The 20226-nt window shown below is 56.6% G+C and overlaps 4 protein-coding genes across 4 annotated transcripts; 1 reads left to right on the plus strand and 3 right to left on the minus strand.

Annotated features, from left to right (window-relative positions):
* Positions 1–1630: 1630 nt before the first annotated feature.
* GUITHDRAFT_58146 (hypothetical protein) lies at positions 1631–2398 on the minus strand (the record flags this gene model as incomplete). The annotated part of the gene is made up of 1 exon (XM_005824380.1): positions 1631–2398. A coding segment is annotated over one exon (768 nt), but the record flags the coding sequence as incomplete, so codon positions are not given.
* Positions 2399–5331: 2933 nt separating this feature from the next.
* Positions 5332–6339, minus strand: GUITHDRAFT_145015 (hypothetical protein; the record flags this gene model as incomplete). The annotated part of the gene is made up of 1 exon (XM_005824381.1): positions 5332–6339. The coding sequence occupies one exon, from the start codon at positions 6337–6339 to the stop codon at positions 5332–5334; it is 1008 nt and encodes a 335-aa protein (XP_005824438.1).
* Positions 6340–6970: 631 nt separating this feature from the next.
* On the plus strand, positions 6971–8283 carry GUITHDRAFT_145016 (hypothetical protein; the record flags this gene model as incomplete). Its single annotated transcript, XM_005824382.1, has 2 exons — positions 6971–7959; positions 8004–8283. The coding sequence occupies 2 exons, from the start codon at positions 6971–6973 to the stop codon at positions 8281–8283; spliced, it is 1269 nt and encodes a 422-aa protein (XP_005824439.1).
* A 1138-nt stretch (positions 8284–9421) lies between these two features.
* On the minus strand, positions 9422–19011 carry GUITHDRAFT_116424 (hypothetical protein; the record flags this gene model as incomplete). Its single annotated transcript, XM_005824383.1, has 3 exons — positions 9422–9449; positions 9520–18560; positions 18607–19011. 3 exons carry the CDS (start codon positions 19009–19011, stop codon positions 9422–9424), a joined length of 9474 nt encoding a protein of 3157 aa, XP_005824440.1.
* Positions 19012–20226: the final 1215 nt, after the last annotated feature.

Below are 20226 nucleotides of genomic sequence, written 5' to 3' on the forward strand. Positions count from 1 at the left end.
TGTCAGGCATCTTCGTAGATGAAGCGACGAGTGGAGAGAATGGTTTAGCCTCCGTCCAATCCATTCCCTCCCCTCCTTCCCTCCCTTCCTCCCTCCCAACCTCATTGGAATGTGCCGATGCGTTGCTGGCCGACTCCTCCTCGCTCGTAACAGAGACCTGAGAACAGGGGGGATGAGTAAGAGATAACAAGAGGAACGGGAACGAGGAAGGAGAGGAGAGGAGAGGAGAGGAGAGGAGAGGAGAGGAGAGGAGAGGAGAGGAGAGGAGAGGAGAGGAGAGGAGAGGAGAGGAGAGGAGAGGAGAGGAGAGGATAGTTGAACGGCAGTTGATCAGAGTGAAGGAAAAATGAATCCGCATGAAGCAAGTTTGTTCATTCACCGTCGCGGCGTCATCGTCCTCATTCCCGTAGTTCTCCTTCCAATCTGTGAGCAACCCACAACAGCTTCTCTCTCTCACCATCTCTCCTTCCGGCGTCGGCGACGTGCTCTCGCTCCTACTCGGCGACAGGGATCGATGCTTCCGTCCCAGCTGGGCAGCAGGAGGAGGATCTGACAGCTCAACTTTCTCAGGATGGAGTGAGTGGCCCTTGTGTGCCCTCCTTCCCCGCGGGAGAGGCGAGAGGTGGACCTTGTCCGTAGCCGTTGACCCCTGGGGGACGTCGAGCTGAGCAACATGCCGGTTGAGACGGCGGTAGGAGAGCGCATGAGCATGGGAGGAAGGGTACAGGTTGAGATGCTGCTCCTGATCTTCTGACCAGCGGACGTGAACGCCTTTGCGGAACTTGGAAGCTCCTGCGGGCTTGTAAGCCATCGGCTCGTTGGTGGCTCGCCGGTGGGACGCCGGGTGGCCATGAGGAAGAATGTCCTTCGCTCCTGGCGGCTTGCGATGATGGATCTTTCTGGGTTGATCTACAGCAGGTTGCTGCTGCTGCTCCTGCTGCTGTTGTTGCTTCTCCTGTTTGTGTTGGTTCTCCTCCTCTAGCTCCTCCTGCTCCTGCTCCATCCCACCCGGCATGCAAGCTGAGAGCATCTGCGACTGTTGGGCATCTTGACGTCTACCATCAAGGAAGAGTCAGGAGGAGGAGGAATGGAAGAATGTTTGATTTCTCACCCCACGTGCTCCTCCAAGATGGCCTGGACCTGCTGCTGGTCCTGCCACTGCAGACCGTCGACTATCTTGGGGGCACGGCTACCAACTTCCTCCGCATGCTCCAGCCCCAGGCCTTTCATTCTATCCTCAACCTCCTCCACGGCCTGCAGGCAACGTCACTGTCCCACCCAAGCACGCACTCCCCCACCAGCTCTTGGCCAGCTGCAGCTTTCGTGACGACTTTGCCAAGGCTCACGGCCGGGCGGCAGGAAGTGCTGTCCGATAGGAACTCGGAGTCTGTGTTAGTGCGAGAGTCGAAGTTGAGAGTCCCTTCCCTGCTGTCTGGAGGGGAGGAGGGAAGGTCAGGCCAGGGAGGGACGGCAGGAGAGTCACACCTGGAAACTGTAGGAGGTGAGAGAAGATCGTCTCCTGCAGCCGGGACATCTCCGAGTCCTCGCTGGCCTCGAGGTTCGCAGTCTTGAAGTACCTCTTGAGAACCTCCCCCTTGGAGATCTTCGACCGGATCGTCCGGAGCATTGCCTTGGAGGACCAGGCGTCCTCCAGGTGGTGCTGAATGGCCTCGTGCATCACCTGAACCTTCTTCTCTCCGGCATCCCACAAGACTTTCCCCTTGAAGTGCTTCCGCAGGCACTTGATCACGATGGCATGGATGGTGGCCAGGGACCGATCGACGTTGGTGTTGTCGATCTTTGGGATCAGGTACCGGTCCGCTCCCTCGCTCAGTGCCGTCTGGATGCACCTGATGTTCTCGAAGAACTTGATGTAGCGGTTGGACCGCGAGTCGAGCGCCATGTACTTGGCCCTGACCGCGAATCTCTCTCGGTGCTTGACGTCGTTGGAGATGTAGATGAGGAAGGGGATGCAGGACGGGTGCTTCTCCATGAGCGCTGCGATGTTCTCCATGGTCAGGTGAACCCCCTCCACGATGAGCGGCTCCCTCCTGGCCTCGTAGACGGCGATGACGCTCTCCAGCCGGTCGAAGACAAGGCGACTCTGCTCCGAGTACCCTCGGAGAACGAGATCCTTGGGATCCTGAAGGGAAGACTTCACCTCTTCTTCGAGTGACTCGCCAGCGTTGTAGGTGCTCGCGTAGAGGATAGGAGAGTCTTCCTTGCTGACCTCTCTGCGCAGCATGTGCCTAATGAAGTCGGTAGACAAGACGGTCGTGATCCCCAGCCTGCTGGCCGTGAGGGATGCGAGCGTCGACTTGCCGCACCCTGAAGTCCCTCCGAAGAGGATGATCATGCTCGATCTACGCTCCCTGATGCTACAAGACATGATGAAGTCGGTGAGGTGCTTCCTCCGGTACCGGTCCGTCAGAGCCAGGGCGTACCCCACCAACGTGATGAACTGAATCCTCGTCAGAGTCACGTCGAAAGCCTTCCTGCTCCCTGCGGCGCGCGGTGGGTCTTGAGCACGCTGCCCTCCACCATGGATCGACGTTTTTGAACCGTTCTCCTCGACTCCTGCTGCTCCACATTCACCGCCCGGCTGTTGGACTTGATCTCGTTGTTGGGGACCTCCTAAGGTAGCTAGATCTGCTCGCCACAAGCAGCGTCACTGACTCGTCTCTACTCCAAGGCAAACGAGACCTCCCTCCCTCCATTTCTGCTCCAGCTGCTGGCACACGATAGCAAGCCTCTCAAACGAACACCTGGCGACCTGCATGGCACAATCCACACATCACCATCCTCCTCCTCCTCCTCCTCCTCCTCCTCCTCCTGCTCATCGTCATCGTCGTCATCATCATCATCGTCATCGTCATCGTCATCGTCATCGTCATCGTCATCGTCATCGTCATCGTCATTGTAATCATAATCATCATAATCATAATGGTCGTCGTCGTCGTCGTCGTCGTCGTCGTCGTCGTCGTCGTCGTCATCATCATCATCATCATCATCATCATCATCATCATCATCATCATCATCATCATCATCATCATCATCATCATCATCATCATCATCATCATCATCATCATCATCATCATCATCATCATCATCATCATCATCATCGTCATCGTCATCATCGTCATCGTCATCTCCAGACCTCGTGGGCTCTCAGTTGTTTCAACCCCATCAGCTGACGTCGAATGTCAGCCACACTGCATCCCTCAAACCATCCCCAACAGCTCCCCACCTGCAGCACACTTCGGAGCTGATACGGCGTGTACTTGCGAGTGCAGCCGTCTCTCTGAACAAGAACCCAACAAGTTTCTCAGCTCACAACCAGTACTCTCCTCTTCCAGTCCACTTGCCGAGGATTCGGAGGCGTCTGCCGCCGGGAGTGTCCAGCCCGTCTGCAACACCTCGGACCCTCTCTGCCCATGTGTCAGACGCAGCCAACTGAAACTCGTTCAGACCTTCTCTAGTGCGCGCAGGAGCTTTTTCTCCAGCTGCTCCATCACGATCGCGTTGCTGGAGTCGAGGGAAACCTGAAGGAGCATCAGGGGTGCGATGGAAGAAGACGAGACAAGATCACGTTCTTGACGAACTTGAGCAGCTTCTCCTTCTCATCCTCCAGCACTGTGATGCAGGAGACCAGGAGCTGATCGCTCAGGTGTGCATGCAAGGGATGGGATACCTTTCATGCACATCATCAGCCAATCAGCCACAAGGCGGGCAAAGAGGAGTTACGCACCCTTGCATGTTCCACTTGTTCCGACATGACGCTCGTGCTAGTCAGGATGTCTTTGTCCTACTCGTTCGACATTCTTCACTCTCCAGCTCTGATTTTCGTGCTAGATATCAGGTGTTTCCTTGTGCTTCATGGCGATTGAAACTGTCAAGAACCTGCGTAACCATAATCAACAATTTCGAATGTCAGATCAGCCTAGATGTCTGAATGTCTGAATGTCTGCAGGACTATTGTTTTGGAAAGTTCTCTATTAAAACCTGTCCACCTTTCAGTCGAGCTCTTCACAAACTCCTCTGTTATCGTCATCGTCATCGGCGACTTCTTTCCTCCCTCCCTCCCTCCCTCCCTCCCTCCCTCCCTCCCTCCCTCCCTCCCTCCCTCCCTCCCTCCCTCCCTCCCTCCCTCCCTCCAACTCTGCTCATTCTTCCGCTCGCATATCTTCTCCTTGCATGCCTCATTGTCGCAACCTCAACCCCTCCTTGTGATCATCCTCCTCGTTTCTCTCCGAGCAGCAGCTTCCCCTTGCGCCTTCTCTCCGAGTCTCTGACATCCGTCTGCCTGCTCGTCTCTTCTCCTCGACTCGAGCATGATCTCTTCATCCCACTCTTCCTCGCACCCACTGCAACTTGCTGCTTCCTGGAGTTGGTTCAGCCACCCTGGCATTTTCCAGATTTCTAGTTTGGGCCCAACTCTGAGTGACGGCCGGGCAGACCGGGCAGACTGCCGGGCCATTGACCGTTTGAGTAAAGAGGGTCCGCCGCCGCCGCGGGGATCGCTGGCCGCGGCCGGCGGCACCGCCCGGACGGGCCCGGGCCGGGGGTCCGGCGGTCGGGCTTCATAACTTCGGAACTTGCGGGGGCGGCACCACCCGGGCCGCCCGCGGGGCCTCGATGGTCGGCGCGGCTGCTGTGGCCGCGGGGGCCTCGCCGATGGTCGCCGGGCCGCCGGGCCGCGGCGGCCCCCCCCCCCGCCGGGACCGGGGCCCGGCGGGCCCCCACAGCCTTCAGGGCTTCCACGGTGGCAGGGGCCGGGCGGGCGCGGCCACCAGCCCGGCCCACGGAGGCCGGGAGGCTATAGACGGTCGCGGCGCCCCCTGGTTCATCGGCTCGGCGCCGCCAGTACGGGCCCGGCGCGGGCCGCCGCCGCTCGCGGCCCAGGCCCGGCGTGCCGTGGCCCGGTGCCCCCCGCCTTTCAACGGTGACCCGAGCAATCCGAGCGGATCGGGCTCTGATACTGACCTAGAGGCTGGTCTTTACTCAACGTGACTTGGCAAAGGCTTAAGTGGCTAGTCACTCGGACTCGCCCCGAGGTGACCGTCACACGAGTCACGGTACCGTCAAGGTCACAGATCCGTTGCCACGGACGGTAGGATGGGATTAGACTCTGATGATCAGCGGCACTGTGACACCGTGCCAGGACTCCCGTCCGATCGTGACACGTCGCCGGGACGAGCGGACTCCGGACCGGCTCGGAGAAGATCGGACGGTCAGCGGCTGTCCGTCCGTCGGAGTGTCACGGTGGCACACCTCAGAGTCCCCGGCGAGCGGCGCCTGAGCCCGACGGTCCCGGTGGCAGCATGGTGACCGTCACGGCACTGAGCTCTGGCAGGGTCTCCACTTATAGCTCCAGTGCTTGGGCCACTCCTTGCAGGGATCGCCAGGCAGCCTCGTGGAGCAATCTGTAGGTCCGAGGAGTTGCTGGGCTTGAGAGGCCTTCTTTCCCAATTTGTCCCGCAAGAAGGAAAAGAACTTGTCCTTGTAGTTTTTGCTGTAGAACTGCCTCTTGTTGCGGATCGACACTCCAGACTCCTCGCTCAGCTTCAGCACCTGCAGGAACAGTCTCTGCGTCTCTTCAAAGGTTGCAAACTCCCTTGCGTCCAGCTTGGATGCTCGGCGGCCCGAGGGCGGGGGCCCTCTCCCTCTCCTTTCAGCCTCTCCTTGCTGACCGACAGCGCAAGCCTTTGCTCCTGCAGAAGGGATCTGTTGCGACTTGCTCTTTTCTGCCGATCTTTTGATTGCACAACGATCTTTGAACATGCTTTGCTCTCCCTGTTGTTCCTCCAACACATTCTTTGCTGCAGACAACTTGTCTGCCCCACTCAGAAGAGAAGTTTGGTTTGTCTCCAGGTTCGACCTTGACAAGGCATACTTCCGCACCAGGCATCTCATGGACCTTTGTAGCCTGTACTTGTTCTTGTAGAAGTTTCGCATCTCGATTTCAACCTTCTCCGCGGACTCGTTGAAATGTCGGCGATACCATTCAGAGAATTTTGAATTTTCTACGTTGAGAAACCCATTCAGCTTTGTTGCAGCATCGCTAATCATTCTCTGCAGATATTCGCTGGATGATTTGATGGAATCGTAGTGGACCCTGTCCTCCTCCACCGCTGGGAGACTATCCCAACTTATTTCAAAGTTGCATATCATCAACTGCTGCCGTTTTCTCGAATGAATCAGTTCTTTCACTTCATCGAGGGAGCGAATGATCTTCAAGGCATTGGGATGGATGTCAAGGATGATCAGACAAAGTTGAAAATTCACATCATCCTGAACCTTGATACATCTCTGTCCGATGTGCTGCTCAACCTCGTTCATACCTGTGGGTTGCAAATCAACTATGGCACAGACATGTAACACTTGAAGGGTTCAGAGATATTTGAGAGACATCGTATCATGGAGTGAATCATGGATGAAATCGCCTAATTCGTCTCGAACACTTGTTGCAGACTTCGAAAACCTCAGTCTGACCTAACACATCAATGTGACGTGAGCCATACTAGAGACGATCGATCTCCTGTGACTCATGGGAAGTTGTTTTGAATCATTCTAAACATCGCAAAAGTACATCTCATCTTCATCGTCACCTTTCTTGCGAACTGCCTCCTATTCCTGCCCCGTCTTACCTTGGTTGCTACCAAGATCCGGGACCCCACCCCTCCTTGACCCTGCAATTTTCAGGGACACCGTAGGGTTCTTCTTTTTGTAGCTAAGAATATGAGGCAGAGGAGGGTAGGGTACCCTAAAAGTGTGGGGTATGGGGGTACTTGAGCTAAGAAATTCAATATTTAAAAGGGGGTGGAAGAGTATATCAAAAGGGGTTATGAATGCAAATATTGAAGACTATAGGGTGGGGTAGTAATGGAGGGTGGGGGGTTGATTTCATATTGGCGGGGGAAAGGGAATAAAAAGGAAGAGAGGGAAGGGACAGGGAGGAGAGCAAGTGACCATGCGGCAAGAGGAAATGCTGGGGTTTGCCGACGTTTCCAATGGCAGAAGCTACAATGAATCTCTCCTGGATGGAGTCGGTGCTGGGACAGACCTGATGAGGACCAGCATCCAGCCTGCTTCATTCCTCTCGAACCAGGAAGTCGGGCCTGCTGTCTTGCAACTCCAAGTCCAACTCGAAGAGCAGCGGATAAATTTGCAGCGTTCGAACATGTTTGCCCAGCTGTACGACATAAAGAGAGCATTGTTACAGGTGGACTTGAACGAGATGCCTGATGACGAGTTCGAGGAAAAATACAATGAGATGCAAAAGCTCCTTGCACAACTCGAAGCTCTGTCGAGGGATCCAGCTTCTGTAAGGGAAGAAAAGAATAAGATTATTCAGTCCTTCAAAAATCATTGTGACGATGTGGAATATCGTCGTCGACATGGGCTTCGTGTAACGCCGTCGAGCTCGAGGATTTCTTCTCGGTTTTCACCTTCGGGCTCAGTGTCAACAACCTTGACTCCCCCTCGCAACTCGCTCAGTGCAAGCAAGCAGTCCGAGAGAAGCTCGAGCATCCGACTGGACGATGCTTTCCGCGCCGCAGCTTCAGATGCTTCAACAAACCAGCAGCAGTCAGCTTGCAAGAGCAAGACGGCAAGAGTTGGACCAGTTGCCGGAACCCAGTCGAGCCCTGCCAGGAGCGATGTGATGAGGCACGAGGATGGGAATGGCGATCAGACTCAGAGCACTGGCAGCTCAAGAGGACTGAGCGGCTCCGATGGTTTGCTATCAGATCAAGTCGGATCCTCGCAATGTCAGATACCCGACAGCTCGGTGGCGGCTAGCGTTGAGGAGGAGGTTGTAGCCGTCGGGTACGAGGAGGAGTACTCCCCACCTAAGACGAGGGATTCGAACAAACGGGTACGCTGGCCCAAAGAGGCCATGATTTCTCGCAAGGATTCCAAGCTCGACAAATCCTTTCCTCCGAGGTTGACGATCAGAGAGTGAGTGAGATTCCTCTTGTCTTGTTACTGAAGGTACATGTCAGGCAACTCACCAATGAGCGATTGATCGCATCGTTCGTATTTTATCACCAGAACAAGCACCTGTCATTTCCAAAGAAGACTGAGAAAGAGCAAATTGATCAATTCCACTCGTGGTCCAGGTACATCCAGACAGAAAAACTGTCCAGTGTCAAACGCGTCAGTCCTCATGAGATGATGGGCAACATGCATTTCCACAACAAGATGGCAGCTTGCTACAAATACCCGGAGCTGTCGTCTCTCGTGGAAGTATCAAGGCCCGACGTCCCCCTGCAACTTAGTTGAGTGACTCGCCGACCGTCATCGTATGCGCGCTCGAGGCTCGAAGATTTGATCGTGACTGGAGCGACTTGGGACTGGCGAGCAGTTAACACATGGAAAACTCCATCATGAGATCTGCATCAAAAGCTTGTCAGTGTTGTGTGTTTTGTTTGTGACCAATCATAATATCGTAAGTCATCATAATTGTAATTTCATTGAATACGGTGGCGGCGTTCCCGCCATCATAATTACAACCGTGACATGACGGTGCTCGTTCCAGTTGATTATCCGAGGGTGTCAATGGGTCGAGCGCCTTCCTGTAGGTTGACATCGCAAGTTCATGACTCATGTCACACTGTGACAGTACGGCCCGGTGAGCTCGGAGCCGGCAGTGACTGGGCGAGCGGCCCGGCGGCGGGCCCGGGGAACTCAGTTCGGAAGCCTCAGGGCCTTCCGCCCTCAGCGCTCAGTCAAAGCGATCCGACATCAACCGTCAGCAAGAGCATGAAACTTGACTCGAAGACAGGACTGCAGAGCCTCGGAGAAAACCGTCACTGAACACTTATTGCCAAATGGGCGGTGCGGATGTTGACTCGCCCGGTGACCGTCCGACTCCCGGAGTCCGGCGGGACTCCGGCCGCCCGGCCCGGTGACCCGGTTCCCTGCCGCTCGGCGAACTAGTCCAGGCTGAGTGACTCGGCCGAAACTTCTTTACTCAAAGTTAAGTTAAAAATCAGTACGAGGACACTGAGTCACGGTGGTTGGAGGCCTACTGCGGCCCGCCACTGGTCGCACTGAGGCTAGAGCCGGGCTGAGCCTCGGAGTCCGGTCGACTCTCGCCGGGAGTCCTGTGGCACACTGGGGGGGGGCGTGACGGTCAGTGACCTTCAAGCGAGTCAAGTTGAGTCAGGGCCGGCGTCCGATGACCGCGGTGATCATAAAGCCATGGTTTTCATACTATGACACCCACACTAGTTCAACGAATCAATGATTACTAGTTCGCGCTGTTCATTCATGACTTCAACCTCCGAAGCTCATAAAATGTATCACGGTGACAAGCAGCACAACGAAAGGCTGATGATGTCTTGTTAGCGATGAAGCAAGTGTTTAGCTATCATATCAATCAACTATCATACACGCTGCAAGGATTGAGTTGGTCGCCTTACAGCTCTACCTCGGATTCCAACGCCCTGCAGGCACCAGTCAGAGCCAACAACAACAAGAGCAGCCAGCAATATGAGCCATCTGACTCGCTCGTACCAGGGTATGAAGTATCGCCTCTCCTCGTCGTAGATGTAGCAGAAGGCGTCCCCTGGCCTCGAGCACTCGTCCGTGAAGCTGCAGATCCAGACCTCCATCTTGTTCGGGACCAGGTACCTGCCCAGCCCGCCGGTCCTGAAGGTTGTGTTCCTGACTGCTAGCGACTGGATGATCTCTCTCCACGACTGCCGCAGCTGGCAGGAGCTGTACTCCGCCTTGACGAACCAGTACCCCGCCAGCGACCCGCGCGTGATGTTGGCGCGCCACGACATGGCGAACCCTTGGTACACAACGCTGGAGTCTGACTGAAAGACGATCTCAAGGGCGGGGTAGGAGGAGGTGAAGGTCAGGGCCCCGGAAGGTTGAAGCCCCGTCAGCCTCGCTAGCTCGACCTTGCCGATGCACTCGAGCGACGAGCTGGCAACGAAGACGCACTGGTTGATGGTAACGAAGTCGTAACCGTCCTCGAGGTGGAAGGAGGTGAAGTTGATGGAGATGCTGCTGGCGTTGGCTGGCCGGATGATCCACCGGCAGTCGCTCTCATCTTCATACACGCCTGACGGCGTTGACCCGTCCGTTAACAAGCCGTTGGCGACATCGAACAGCTGACACCGGCACTTGCCCGCGCATGGGGTGATTGCGGGACTGCAGATGCTGTCCTGGAACTCCCCGCATGGCGATGCGTGCTCGCCCTTGGGGCACACAGGGACGGAGCAGCGCTGGCAAGAGGAGCCGGAGATGAAGTGGTTGGGGGCGCACGTGAGGCGCTTGAGGAGGACTCGGGTAGTCGTGCAGCTCTCTCCTAGCGCTAGAGCATACAGCTCGGCATCTGTGCGGATTGACTTGACAAGGCCAGCATGACGAACAACTTGGCCTACTGAGGAAGGGACGTTGGAAGTAGCGTACACAGAGCTGTCGGAGACGACAAGGTAGTCCAGGCCCCACGGGAAGCTTGTGATCACCTGGACGCTCTCCGAGTCGTTGGGGGCCACCTCCCACCCTGCTGGAACCTGAATCATTCCGCACCTCAACCTTTTGTTCGCATCCACTGCTGCAGTGCCCTGGTAGGCGTCCCAAGGGTCCATGTGGTCTTCTGTCAGGACAGCGAACTGGTTTCCTTGAGCTGACGTGACTGTAGACATCCAGCCGCACTGGTACTGCATGCTGCTGACGTCATCCAGGCACGGGGAGGTAAGGTTGCACAGAACAGATGCAGCAACGAGATCGTTTCTAGCAAGCAAACTGTCGGGTGCCTCGCACGAGTAACAGCGGCTTCTTGACTTGTAATACCCCGGCTGACAACGCCATGCGCACTCCTCTCTAGCCCGCTCATGCTCCAGGTAGTAGGCGAAGTTGGGCCTGACCCGACACGGCACACAGTTTTCTCCTTCACGGTAGTGACCGGTTGAGCAGCGCCATTGACACTCGGTCTGATTTCCCTCCTGCAAGGAGACATAGACAGCGAGGTCTGGCTTCTTGAACCGCGGGCTGCAGGCAACGCAGCTATCGTAGGACTTGTAGAAGCCGGCGGCGCAAACCCAGGAACACCCAGCTGAGCTGGAGGAGGGGACAGCGTTGGCAGGAACAGCAGCAGAGCATGGGAGACAGGCCTTATCCCCGCTTCCTTGATAGCCCGAGTCACAGCTGACTTTAACTAGGAGGGTCCTCAGCGACGTGACGTTGTTCATGCATGCTGATGTGAGGGTGGCAAGCCTGCCCCCGAAGTCAACGAACCCATCCTGCCTGTAGAAGTAGAACCCTGCTCCGTCTGACCGCTTCGAGATGGACGCGTGTGAAAACTGAACCGTCAAACTGCTTTCACCGTAGTTCTCGCTGAATCGTATCCTGATGGGGTAGTAGGTGTAGGCGTCAAGGTTGATGGAGCCGCTCCTCTCCTGGGATGAATGTATTCCCCCGTTGCTCACCACCAGGATCTCACTGCCGCCAACGGTGATCCAAAGATTGCTCTCGTCGTCACTAGTGGTATAGAACGTGAAGCTTCCCAAGTACTGTTGGGTGTAGAAGAAGCCTTGGTACTCCACCGCAAAGGTGTCGCCCGTCGTCCACAAGTCGTAGATGTTGATAGATATCCCAGTGCTAGCCACAACACCAGAGTAGACCGAATATCCGTTGGTCCAGTGCCTGTACTTCAATCCTGAAGAATTTTGAGCGACAGGATCCGAGGTGATCATAGCGGTGGGGTATGCGACGCCAGTACCAAGGATCATCCCCGTAGCCCCCCAAGGGTACGAGGCTGCTACTCTTATAGCATCCTGATCGGCTGGCGCTATGGTCCAACCTGCTGGGAAGACCTGATAGGTCCACCCGTCGCGCTCGCAAGAAACTTTCAAGTCCTCGGGGTCAATGTTGTCTAGCGTGCTGTAAAATTTGCCGTTGTATGCCACCACTCTAGGCCCTGCTTCCCCGCAGCCTTCGCCTCCTCCATCCCCCGAGCACAAGCGCCATGAGCAAGAGCCTGGCTGATCGACGAGGCCGTTGGAGATGAACGAGGCTTGAGGTGGGAGGCTGTTGGTACACGGCAAGCAGGTCAACAGGCTTGAGCTGCGGTAGTACCCGATGCCGCACTCCCAAGGGCACTGACTGCTGCCGAAGTCCTTGACGTCAGAGGCCAGGGAGTAGTGAGCATTGGGAGGGATGGGGTTGGAGCAGGAGATGCAGGAAGCTCCATCGAGGTAGAACCCTGCGGAGCAGAAGAGAGAGACAAGTAGAATACCACTGCACGAGTCTCTCGCCCGGTACATCCCATCGTACTCGATCAGTGAACCGCTGCTCTGCATGTAGGGGTTGTTGCAGCAGTAGCAGTTCATCGAGTACCAGTACGACCCGTCGCCTACCTGCATGTAGCACGTGCCCCAGCGCTGAGAGGAGATCACTGTCTGACTGTCAACCGTGTTAGGAGCGATGGTCCAGCCGTCAGGAAGAGCTCGGAGGTAGCTTGGGAAAGAGCAAGTTTGTAGGTCGTCAGGGCGAGAGCCTTCAAGTGAAGCATAGAAGCGTCTGCCGTATTCGAAAGGCTCGCAGAAACTTTGACCTTTGCCGTCAGACCTGAGCCTGACCTGAAGGAAGTAGCCGAAGTCGCACGCCCACTCGCAGCCCGACTTGCTCGTCGCTACCCAGTGAGACCTCGCCGGCTTGTCCCCGCACGGCTGGCAGCCTCTGCCCTCCTGGTAGTACCATCCTCCCGAGCACTCCCACCCGCAGATCGCCGCCGACCCGTTGCTGCTCCCATGCCCGTACTCCACGTACTCCGCGTGCGCCGGCGCCGCCTTGCACGCCTCGCAGGTCTCGCCCTGCCGCCTGTAGCCTGGCACGCACTCCCAGGGACAGTCAGGGTCTGTGAAGCGGCTGGGGTCAAGCTGGACAGAGTACACGGCGTGAGGGGGGAGGGGGTTGGAGCATGTGGAGCACGTGGAGTTGTTGAGAAGGTAGTAGCCCGCGGCGCAGTACTCCGAGACAAGCATGATGGAGCCGCACGAGTCCGTCGAGCGATACATGCCGTCGTACGAGACGATCGATGAGCTGCAGCACTGGTACGGGTATGTGTTCCCCCCGCATGATGCCGTGTACCACCTCGTGCCATCCGCCAGCGTCATGGTGCAGGAGTCCCACTGGTAGAGCCATACCGCGAGCTGACTGTCTTGGACGTTGGGAGCGATCCTCCAGCCTGCCGGGACCGAGCGAAACTTGTTGTCATAGTTGCAAGAGTATCCATAGTAGTAGTAGGGGTACAGATTACTTGGTGGAGGAGGCAGTTCAGGAGGAGAGCCGTCGAGAGGAGCGTAGTAGCGGCCGTTGACCTCCACCGCCTCGCATCGCGTCTGATCCTTGAGGAAGTAGCCGAAGTCGCACGCCCACTCGCAGCCCGACTTGCTCGTCGCTACCCAGTGAGACCTCGCCGGCTTGTCCCCGCACGGCTGGCAGCCTCTGCCCTCCTGGTAGTACCATCCTCCCGAGCACTCCCACCCGCAGATCGCCGCCGACCCGTTGCTGCTCCCATGCCCGTACTCCACGTACTCCGCGTGCGCCGGCGCCGCCTTGCACGCCTCGCAGGTCTCGCCCTGCCGCCTGTAGCCTGGCACGCACTCCCAGGGACAGTCAGGGTCTGTGAAGCGGCTGCGGTCAAGCTGGACAGAGTACACGGCGTGAGGGGGGATGGGGTTTGAGCAACGTACACAACTTGCGTTTTGAGCGTTCAGGTTTCGATCTGTAAGGTCCTGCATTCTCAGATCTGAGGAGATGTTCTCATAGCCTGACGAGTTCAGGGTCATATTGTCATCAGCCAAGAAGGTTGAAGTGAAAGACTCTGAGAGGTAGTAGCCCGCGGCGCAGTACTCCGAGACAAGCATGATGGAGCCGCACGAGTCCGTCGAGCGATACATGCCGTCGTACGAGACGATCGATGAGCTGCAGCACTGGTACGGGTATGTGTTCCCCCCGCATGATGCCGTGTACCACCTCGTGCCATCCGCCAGCGTCATGGTGCAGGAGTCCCACTGGTAGAGCCATACCGCAAGCTGACTGTCTTGGACGTTGGGAGCGATCCTCCAGCCTGCCGGGACCGAGCGAAACTTGTTGTTGTAACAGCCATTGATATACCACCAATAGAACATCGGATCCAAATAAGGAATCAGGTTTTGTTTGTAAGGAGGAGAGCCGTCGAGAGGAGCGTAGTAGCGGCCGTTGACCTCCACCGCCTCGCATCGCGTCTGATCCTTGAGGAAGTAGCCGAAGTCGCACGCCCACTCGCAGCCCGACTTGCTCGTCGCTACCCAGTGAGACCTCGCCGGCTTGTCCCCGCACGGCTGGCAGCCTCTGCCCTCCTGGTAGTACCATCCTCCCGAGCACTCCCACCCGCAGATCGCCGCCGACCCGTTGCTGCTCCCATGCCCGTACTCCACGTACTCCGCGTGCGCCGGCGCCGCCTTGCACGCCTCGCAGGTCTCGCCCTGCCGCCTGTAGCCTGGCACGCACTCCCAGGGACAGTCAGGGTCTGTGAAGCGGCTGGGGTCAAGCTGGACAGAGTACACGGCGTGAGGGGGGAGGGGGTTGGAGCATGTGGAGCACGTGGAGTTGTTGAGAAGGTAGTAGCCCGCGGCGCAGTACTCCGAGACAAGCATGATGGAGCCGCACGAGTCAATCGAGCGATACATGCCGTCGTACGAGACGATCGATGAGCTGCAGCACTGGTACGGGTATGTGTTCCCCCCGCATGATGCCGTGTACCACCTCGTGCCATCCGCCAGCGTCATGGTGCAGGAGTCCCACTGGTAGAGCCATACCGCAAGCTGACTGTCTTGGACGTTGGGAGCGATCCTCCAGCCTGCCGGGACCGAGCGGAACTTGTTGTCATAGCTGCAAGACCAGTACCAGTAGTAGTAGTAGGGATACTCGTTGAGAGATTGGTATGGATATAGAGGATTGTAAGGCGGGGAGCCGTCGAGAGGAGCGTAGTAGCGGCCGTTGACCTCCACCGCCTCGCATCGCGTCTGATCCTTGAGGAAGTAGCCGAAGTCGCACGCCCACTCGCAGCCCGACTTGCTCGTCGCTACCCAGTGAGACCTCGCCGGCTTGTCCCCGCACGGCTGGCAGCCTCTGCCCTCCTGGTAGTACCATCCTCCCGAGCACTCCCACAGACAGTCGTATCTCAGATCGTTTCTGCTTGTCATCATTGCGTACTGTCCGTGGACAGGTAGCTGGGAAGCAGCACAGGGAACGCAGCTCCCTCCCGCCTTCATGAAACCAGCTTCGCACCTGTAACCACAGGTCGAGAGGAGGTTGTCCTTGTCGTCATAGACTGCTGCGTACTTGGCGTTTGCTGGGAGGGTGTTTGAGCAGGGGACGCAGTTGGAGTTTTCCCTGAAATATCCAGCAGCACACTCAGTCGACACCAGGAGGATGGACTCAGAACAGTCTGTAGTTCGCCACATGTTGTTGTATGTCTCCAGTGAGCCAGTACAACATTGTTCAGGACTTGACGAATAAGAACATTCCGCTGTATTCCACCTCGTGTGATCCGAGAAAACCAGCCTGCATGATCCCCACGAGTAGAGCCAAGTCACTTGCTGGCTGTCTGTTGTATCAGGAGCGATGGTCCAGCCGTCAGGGATTGGGAGGAAAGGATTGTTCATACACATGATTCGATCTTCAGGCCCCCGACCGTTCAATGTTGTGTAGTATCGCCCACCATAGTTGATGCCGACGCATCTTCCGTCCTTTTCGAGAAAACCGAAGCGGCACTCCCACGAGCACGTCAGAGCTCCGCTCCCGTCCGTCAGGAAGTAGGCGAACTCGGGTAAGACCACGTTGCAGGGTCTGCAGGAGCCCTCGCTCAAGGTGAACCCAGCTCGACACGACCATTCGCAGCTCACCCCATCCTTTTCCATGTACACCGAATGGTCGGGAGCGCCTGAGCAAGGGAGGCAAGAGGAAGAGTCGGAGTTGGGGTAGAAACCTCCATCGCACTGCCACCTGCAGTTGTTCTTGAAGGCGGGAGAGCCGCTGCTGGAGTAGTGAGAGTGCTCGGGCTTGTAACTGGTGCAGGCGACGCACTGTGACATGTTGGACGCTCGGTAATAACCGACGAGACACTCTTCTCGTACCAGCAAGACAGTTCCACAGCTGTCTTGCGACAGGTACATGTCGTGATATGTCAGCAGCTGAGACGAACAGCATTGACCTCCAAACGCCGTCCACCACCCGCTCCCGTCTGCAAGCACAACTTGATTCGAGCCCCAAGGGTATCGAGCTGCTACTGTCACGCTGTCCTGGTCGTTGGGAGCAATCATCCAACCGTCGGGAAGACTTCGGAACGACTCTCTCCGACACACCGACGTGTCGTGAGGGCTCCTGCCTTCCAAGCTTGCGTAGCGCTGACCGTTCAAGGTGACAGACACGTCCTCGCAGTAGTTGTTGTTGATCATCCTGAACCCGAAGTCGCACGCCCACGCGCAGTCGGTCCCCTCCCAGTGAGCATGAACAGGCAAGAGTGAGGACGCGCAGGGTTTGCAGCTCCGTTCTTCCACATCCTCCTGATAACCTGCCGCACAACTCCAAGGACAGCTGTCTGGTTTCCCATGCACGCCAGCCCCGACATACTCGCTTGCGAGCGGCTTACCCGTGCACTGGGCGCACATGAAGCCCGCCAAGTAGTGACCAGTCTTGCAACTCCAGCCGCAGCTCTGGATGGCGTGAGGGTCAGGAGACAGCAGGTACTCTGCTCCGGCTGGGATCGAGTTGGTGCAAGGGACGCACTCGGAGTTGTTGGAGGTCGTCGCTCCTACCGGGAGCTCCCGCATGTATCCTGCCCCACACACAGACGACATGAGGAGCAGCCGACCCTGGCAGTCAGTCGACCGATAGTACTTGCCGTCCATGATGTCCAGGTAGTAGCTGCCGTAGTACGAGCCGGGGTAGTAGTAGTAGTAGTAGTAGTAGTAGTAGTAGTAGTCGTTCCATGTTAGGGCGCTGTGAGTGAAGTAGCTGGTGCCGTCCGCCAACACGAGCCGTAGGGCCCCCCAGTCGTACTTGGCAGTGACGTTGATGCTGTTCTCCGTGTCAGGAGCGAGGGCCCACCCATCAGGGATGGTGAGGTACTCGAGGTTGTCAGAAACGCAGTCAACAGACGAGCTTTGAGTGTTGGGGCCAACACCGGAGAGAGCGGCAAACACATGCCCTCCCTCCTGCACCACCTTCTGCCAACCGCAGCTGTCCGTGTCTTCCTCCACCCCAGCCGTCACGTAGACGGCGTTCTTGGGTGTTCTGGTGCAGGGCAGACACTGACCAGAGGACTTGTAGAAGCCGACATCGCAAGTCCATCCGCACATGCCGTCGACGTAGGATGCGTTGCTGGGCTTTGCCTTGCACTGAACGCAAGCATCTTGATCCTTGTAATACCCAGGGGAGCATATCCATTCGCAGGCGCCAGCTCGGGTGGCAACGAGCGGCAGGTAACGAGCGTTGCGAGGGATCGAGTTGTTGCAAGGAATGCAAGGAGCGTCAAGCAGAAGGGAAGAAAGCATGTTGCCGGAGGAGATGAGGGCAGCGGAGTTGGCATGCAAGTTCAAAGACACGAGGGTCGATCCCCTCCCATCGCTCAGCAGGTACATGGTTGAGAAGTAGACGTTCTGCATGCCCACTGCCACCCGCAGCGTGTTGTTGGCGAAAAACGTCACCTCAAAGATGAGATTTGGCTGACCCGGTTGCCCCGAAGTACTCGATGTACCCTCGAACCTTATCACGTATGCTTGCATGCCGTTTTCTATGATTGGTCCTCCAACAATCAGCTGGGCTGACGCATCGCCTCCCCCTACGAACAAGGTGGGAACAGGAGGGTTGCTTGTTGTAAGTCCGCTATAGACGGAGTACGGGGAGCCGAACGTGAGGTATGCGTTGGATGAGATGAACACCCCTGATTGCACATCGTTGCCTTCCACGCAGAAAGCAAAGCCCAGGTCGGGGACATTCCAGCTGTTGTCGTCGACAGAAGACGGCGAGAGGATGTAAGTCAAGTTTGATCCGATCAAACTCTGGGAGAATCCTGACGTGTTCTGCAGAATCGAAGAATTTGCTGGGCCGTAGAAGGTCGGGCTGGCAGGAAGAGACTCTGCTGAGCCCTGGATGCTGGACAGGCAAGAATCTCGACCCCACCCGTCCTGACAGCCAACATACACGATAAGGATCCTCATGTTGCAGCTCGCCGGCCAGTACAAGCCGCCTGTGCTCCTCAGCGCTGAGCTCCCATAGGCACCGCAATACCAGCAGTTGGTCGGATAGTAGCTGCCGCTGGCCACCACCATGAAGTCTGTTCCCCACTGATACGCCCCTATGACCTGACTTGAGGAGTAGTCGTCAGGCGCCAGGATCCATCCCTTGGGCAGTCGCATGGCAGCTGTCTGGCATTGGTTGCTGCTGTAGCTCTTGCTCATACCGTAGTAACTGCCGTCAAGTGATGCAAACTTCCTGTTGTTGTAGAGCACACTCGGAAGATGATCTCCCAGCCTCTCGATCTCGTCCTGTCCAGCCTGTGAGAAGCGTAAGTGACCGTGACCTCGCGTGGCACGACATCACCAAGAGCGCCCCGGAGTTGTCAAGCAGCGTGTACGACTTGGAGTGGCTGGAGGCACGTTTACTTGTTCGCTCATCCACAGGCTTCGCTCTCATGGTATGTGGCTGCCGCTTTGACTTGCCGGGGCCCCGGGCACGTTCGTTTTGCCGCCTTCGAACCGACTCATGTCCTTGAGCTTGAGCAACGACCTCAGCAGAATGTCCCCGCGACCTGGACCGAAAGTTTTCCGAGAGCGGGTGAGAATGGTGGGAGCGTGGGAGGGATCGCTCCGCCTTATCCGCCTTGGCTTGTTTCTCCATCAGGCGAGAAGTGAAGGGCCTCGAGCCTTCACGATCGATGTCCAACGAAGAGCGCACAGAGACGATCCCCAAGATGAGAAGCCCGATGATAAGAGTTGAACGATTCATGACATGAATCATGATGGTGTGTTAATGACGACAACTCGATTTATACCCGCAATCTAAACAATCAAATGTTTAGTTATTCGAAAATTCTTGAGACGTGTTATTGTTGTAGGTGAAAAATGAGGATGAAAAAACACCAAAATGTCAAAGATAGAGTCTCAGAATGGAGAACATCTGACGGTGAGAAGAGAGGACGGCATCTAGAGAAATACAGCAAGAATGGAATGGAGGTTGTGCTTGTTACAGAAAGTTATCCAGGGCAAGCATCAGAAACATTGAGTTCAGAGGAAGATTTTCACTCAGCATCGGTGGGAAAATATGAATCGAAGGAAAAGTTAAGAGGAGGAAGGAGGAGTCGTTAGGAGGAACGATGGATGCAGACTTCGGGGGGCGGGGGGGGGGAGAGGGGATGGAGGGGACGGAAGGAGAAAGAGGTTCAGGACTCAGGAGGAGAACAAGGAGGCAGGAGGAGAACAGGGAGGCAGGAGGAGGAGGAGGAGGAGGAGGGAGGACGGAATGTATGACTGTCTCTGCTCTGAGACGCGAGCGCCTCTGGGCATGACCATAGCACGAGGGGAGGTAGGAAGTGGGGAATATAGACTACCCTACCCATGTCCAGGTCTATCATTGGGAGAGTACCCCACCTTTTCCCTTCCTTCTACCCATTTTTTTACGCGATACCCCACCCCTTCTTGGGATAACAATTGAATCTTGCAGGACCTTCTACTAGGGATCTGTCTAGCACCAGGTACTAGGGATCCTAGGGATATTCCACCTGTCCCAGCTCACTGATGAGTCAGGGAGGGCCTGGGCTGTCGACTTCTGTCAGGGTCAAGCAATTACTACTCAAAGTTAAGTTAAAATCAGTACGAGCACCTTTACTACTCAAAGTTTAAGTCAAAGAAATACTGAGTACTACGAGGCCTCTCGATGATCGGCTCGACATCGCTGGCATGGCCGCCGCGCGGGGGACTTGTCCTGCGCGCCGTTAAGTGAAGGTATCAGTTAAGTTTGGGGGACAGCAGTTGGCAGGAATAGGTTTGGTTCTCGCTGTCTTTTCTCTCCTCGCCGTTCGGCGCCTGTGCGACTCTCACAGAGTGTCAGAGTAAAGATTGGGTCAAGCTCAAGCCTCCTCGCCGGCCTCTCCTGATTGTCCTCGTATCACCACTGGCGCCCGGCGGTGCCGGCGGAAAGGACGGTACGTGACCGGTCGTGACC

Source organism: Guillardia theta (assembly GCF_000315625.1).
Source record: "Guillardia theta CCMP2712 unplaced genomic scaffold GUITHscaffold_95, whole genome shotgun sequence".
Classification (NCBI taxonomy): Eukaryota; class Cryptophyceae; order Pyrenomonadales; family Geminigeraceae; genus Guillardia; species Guillardia theta.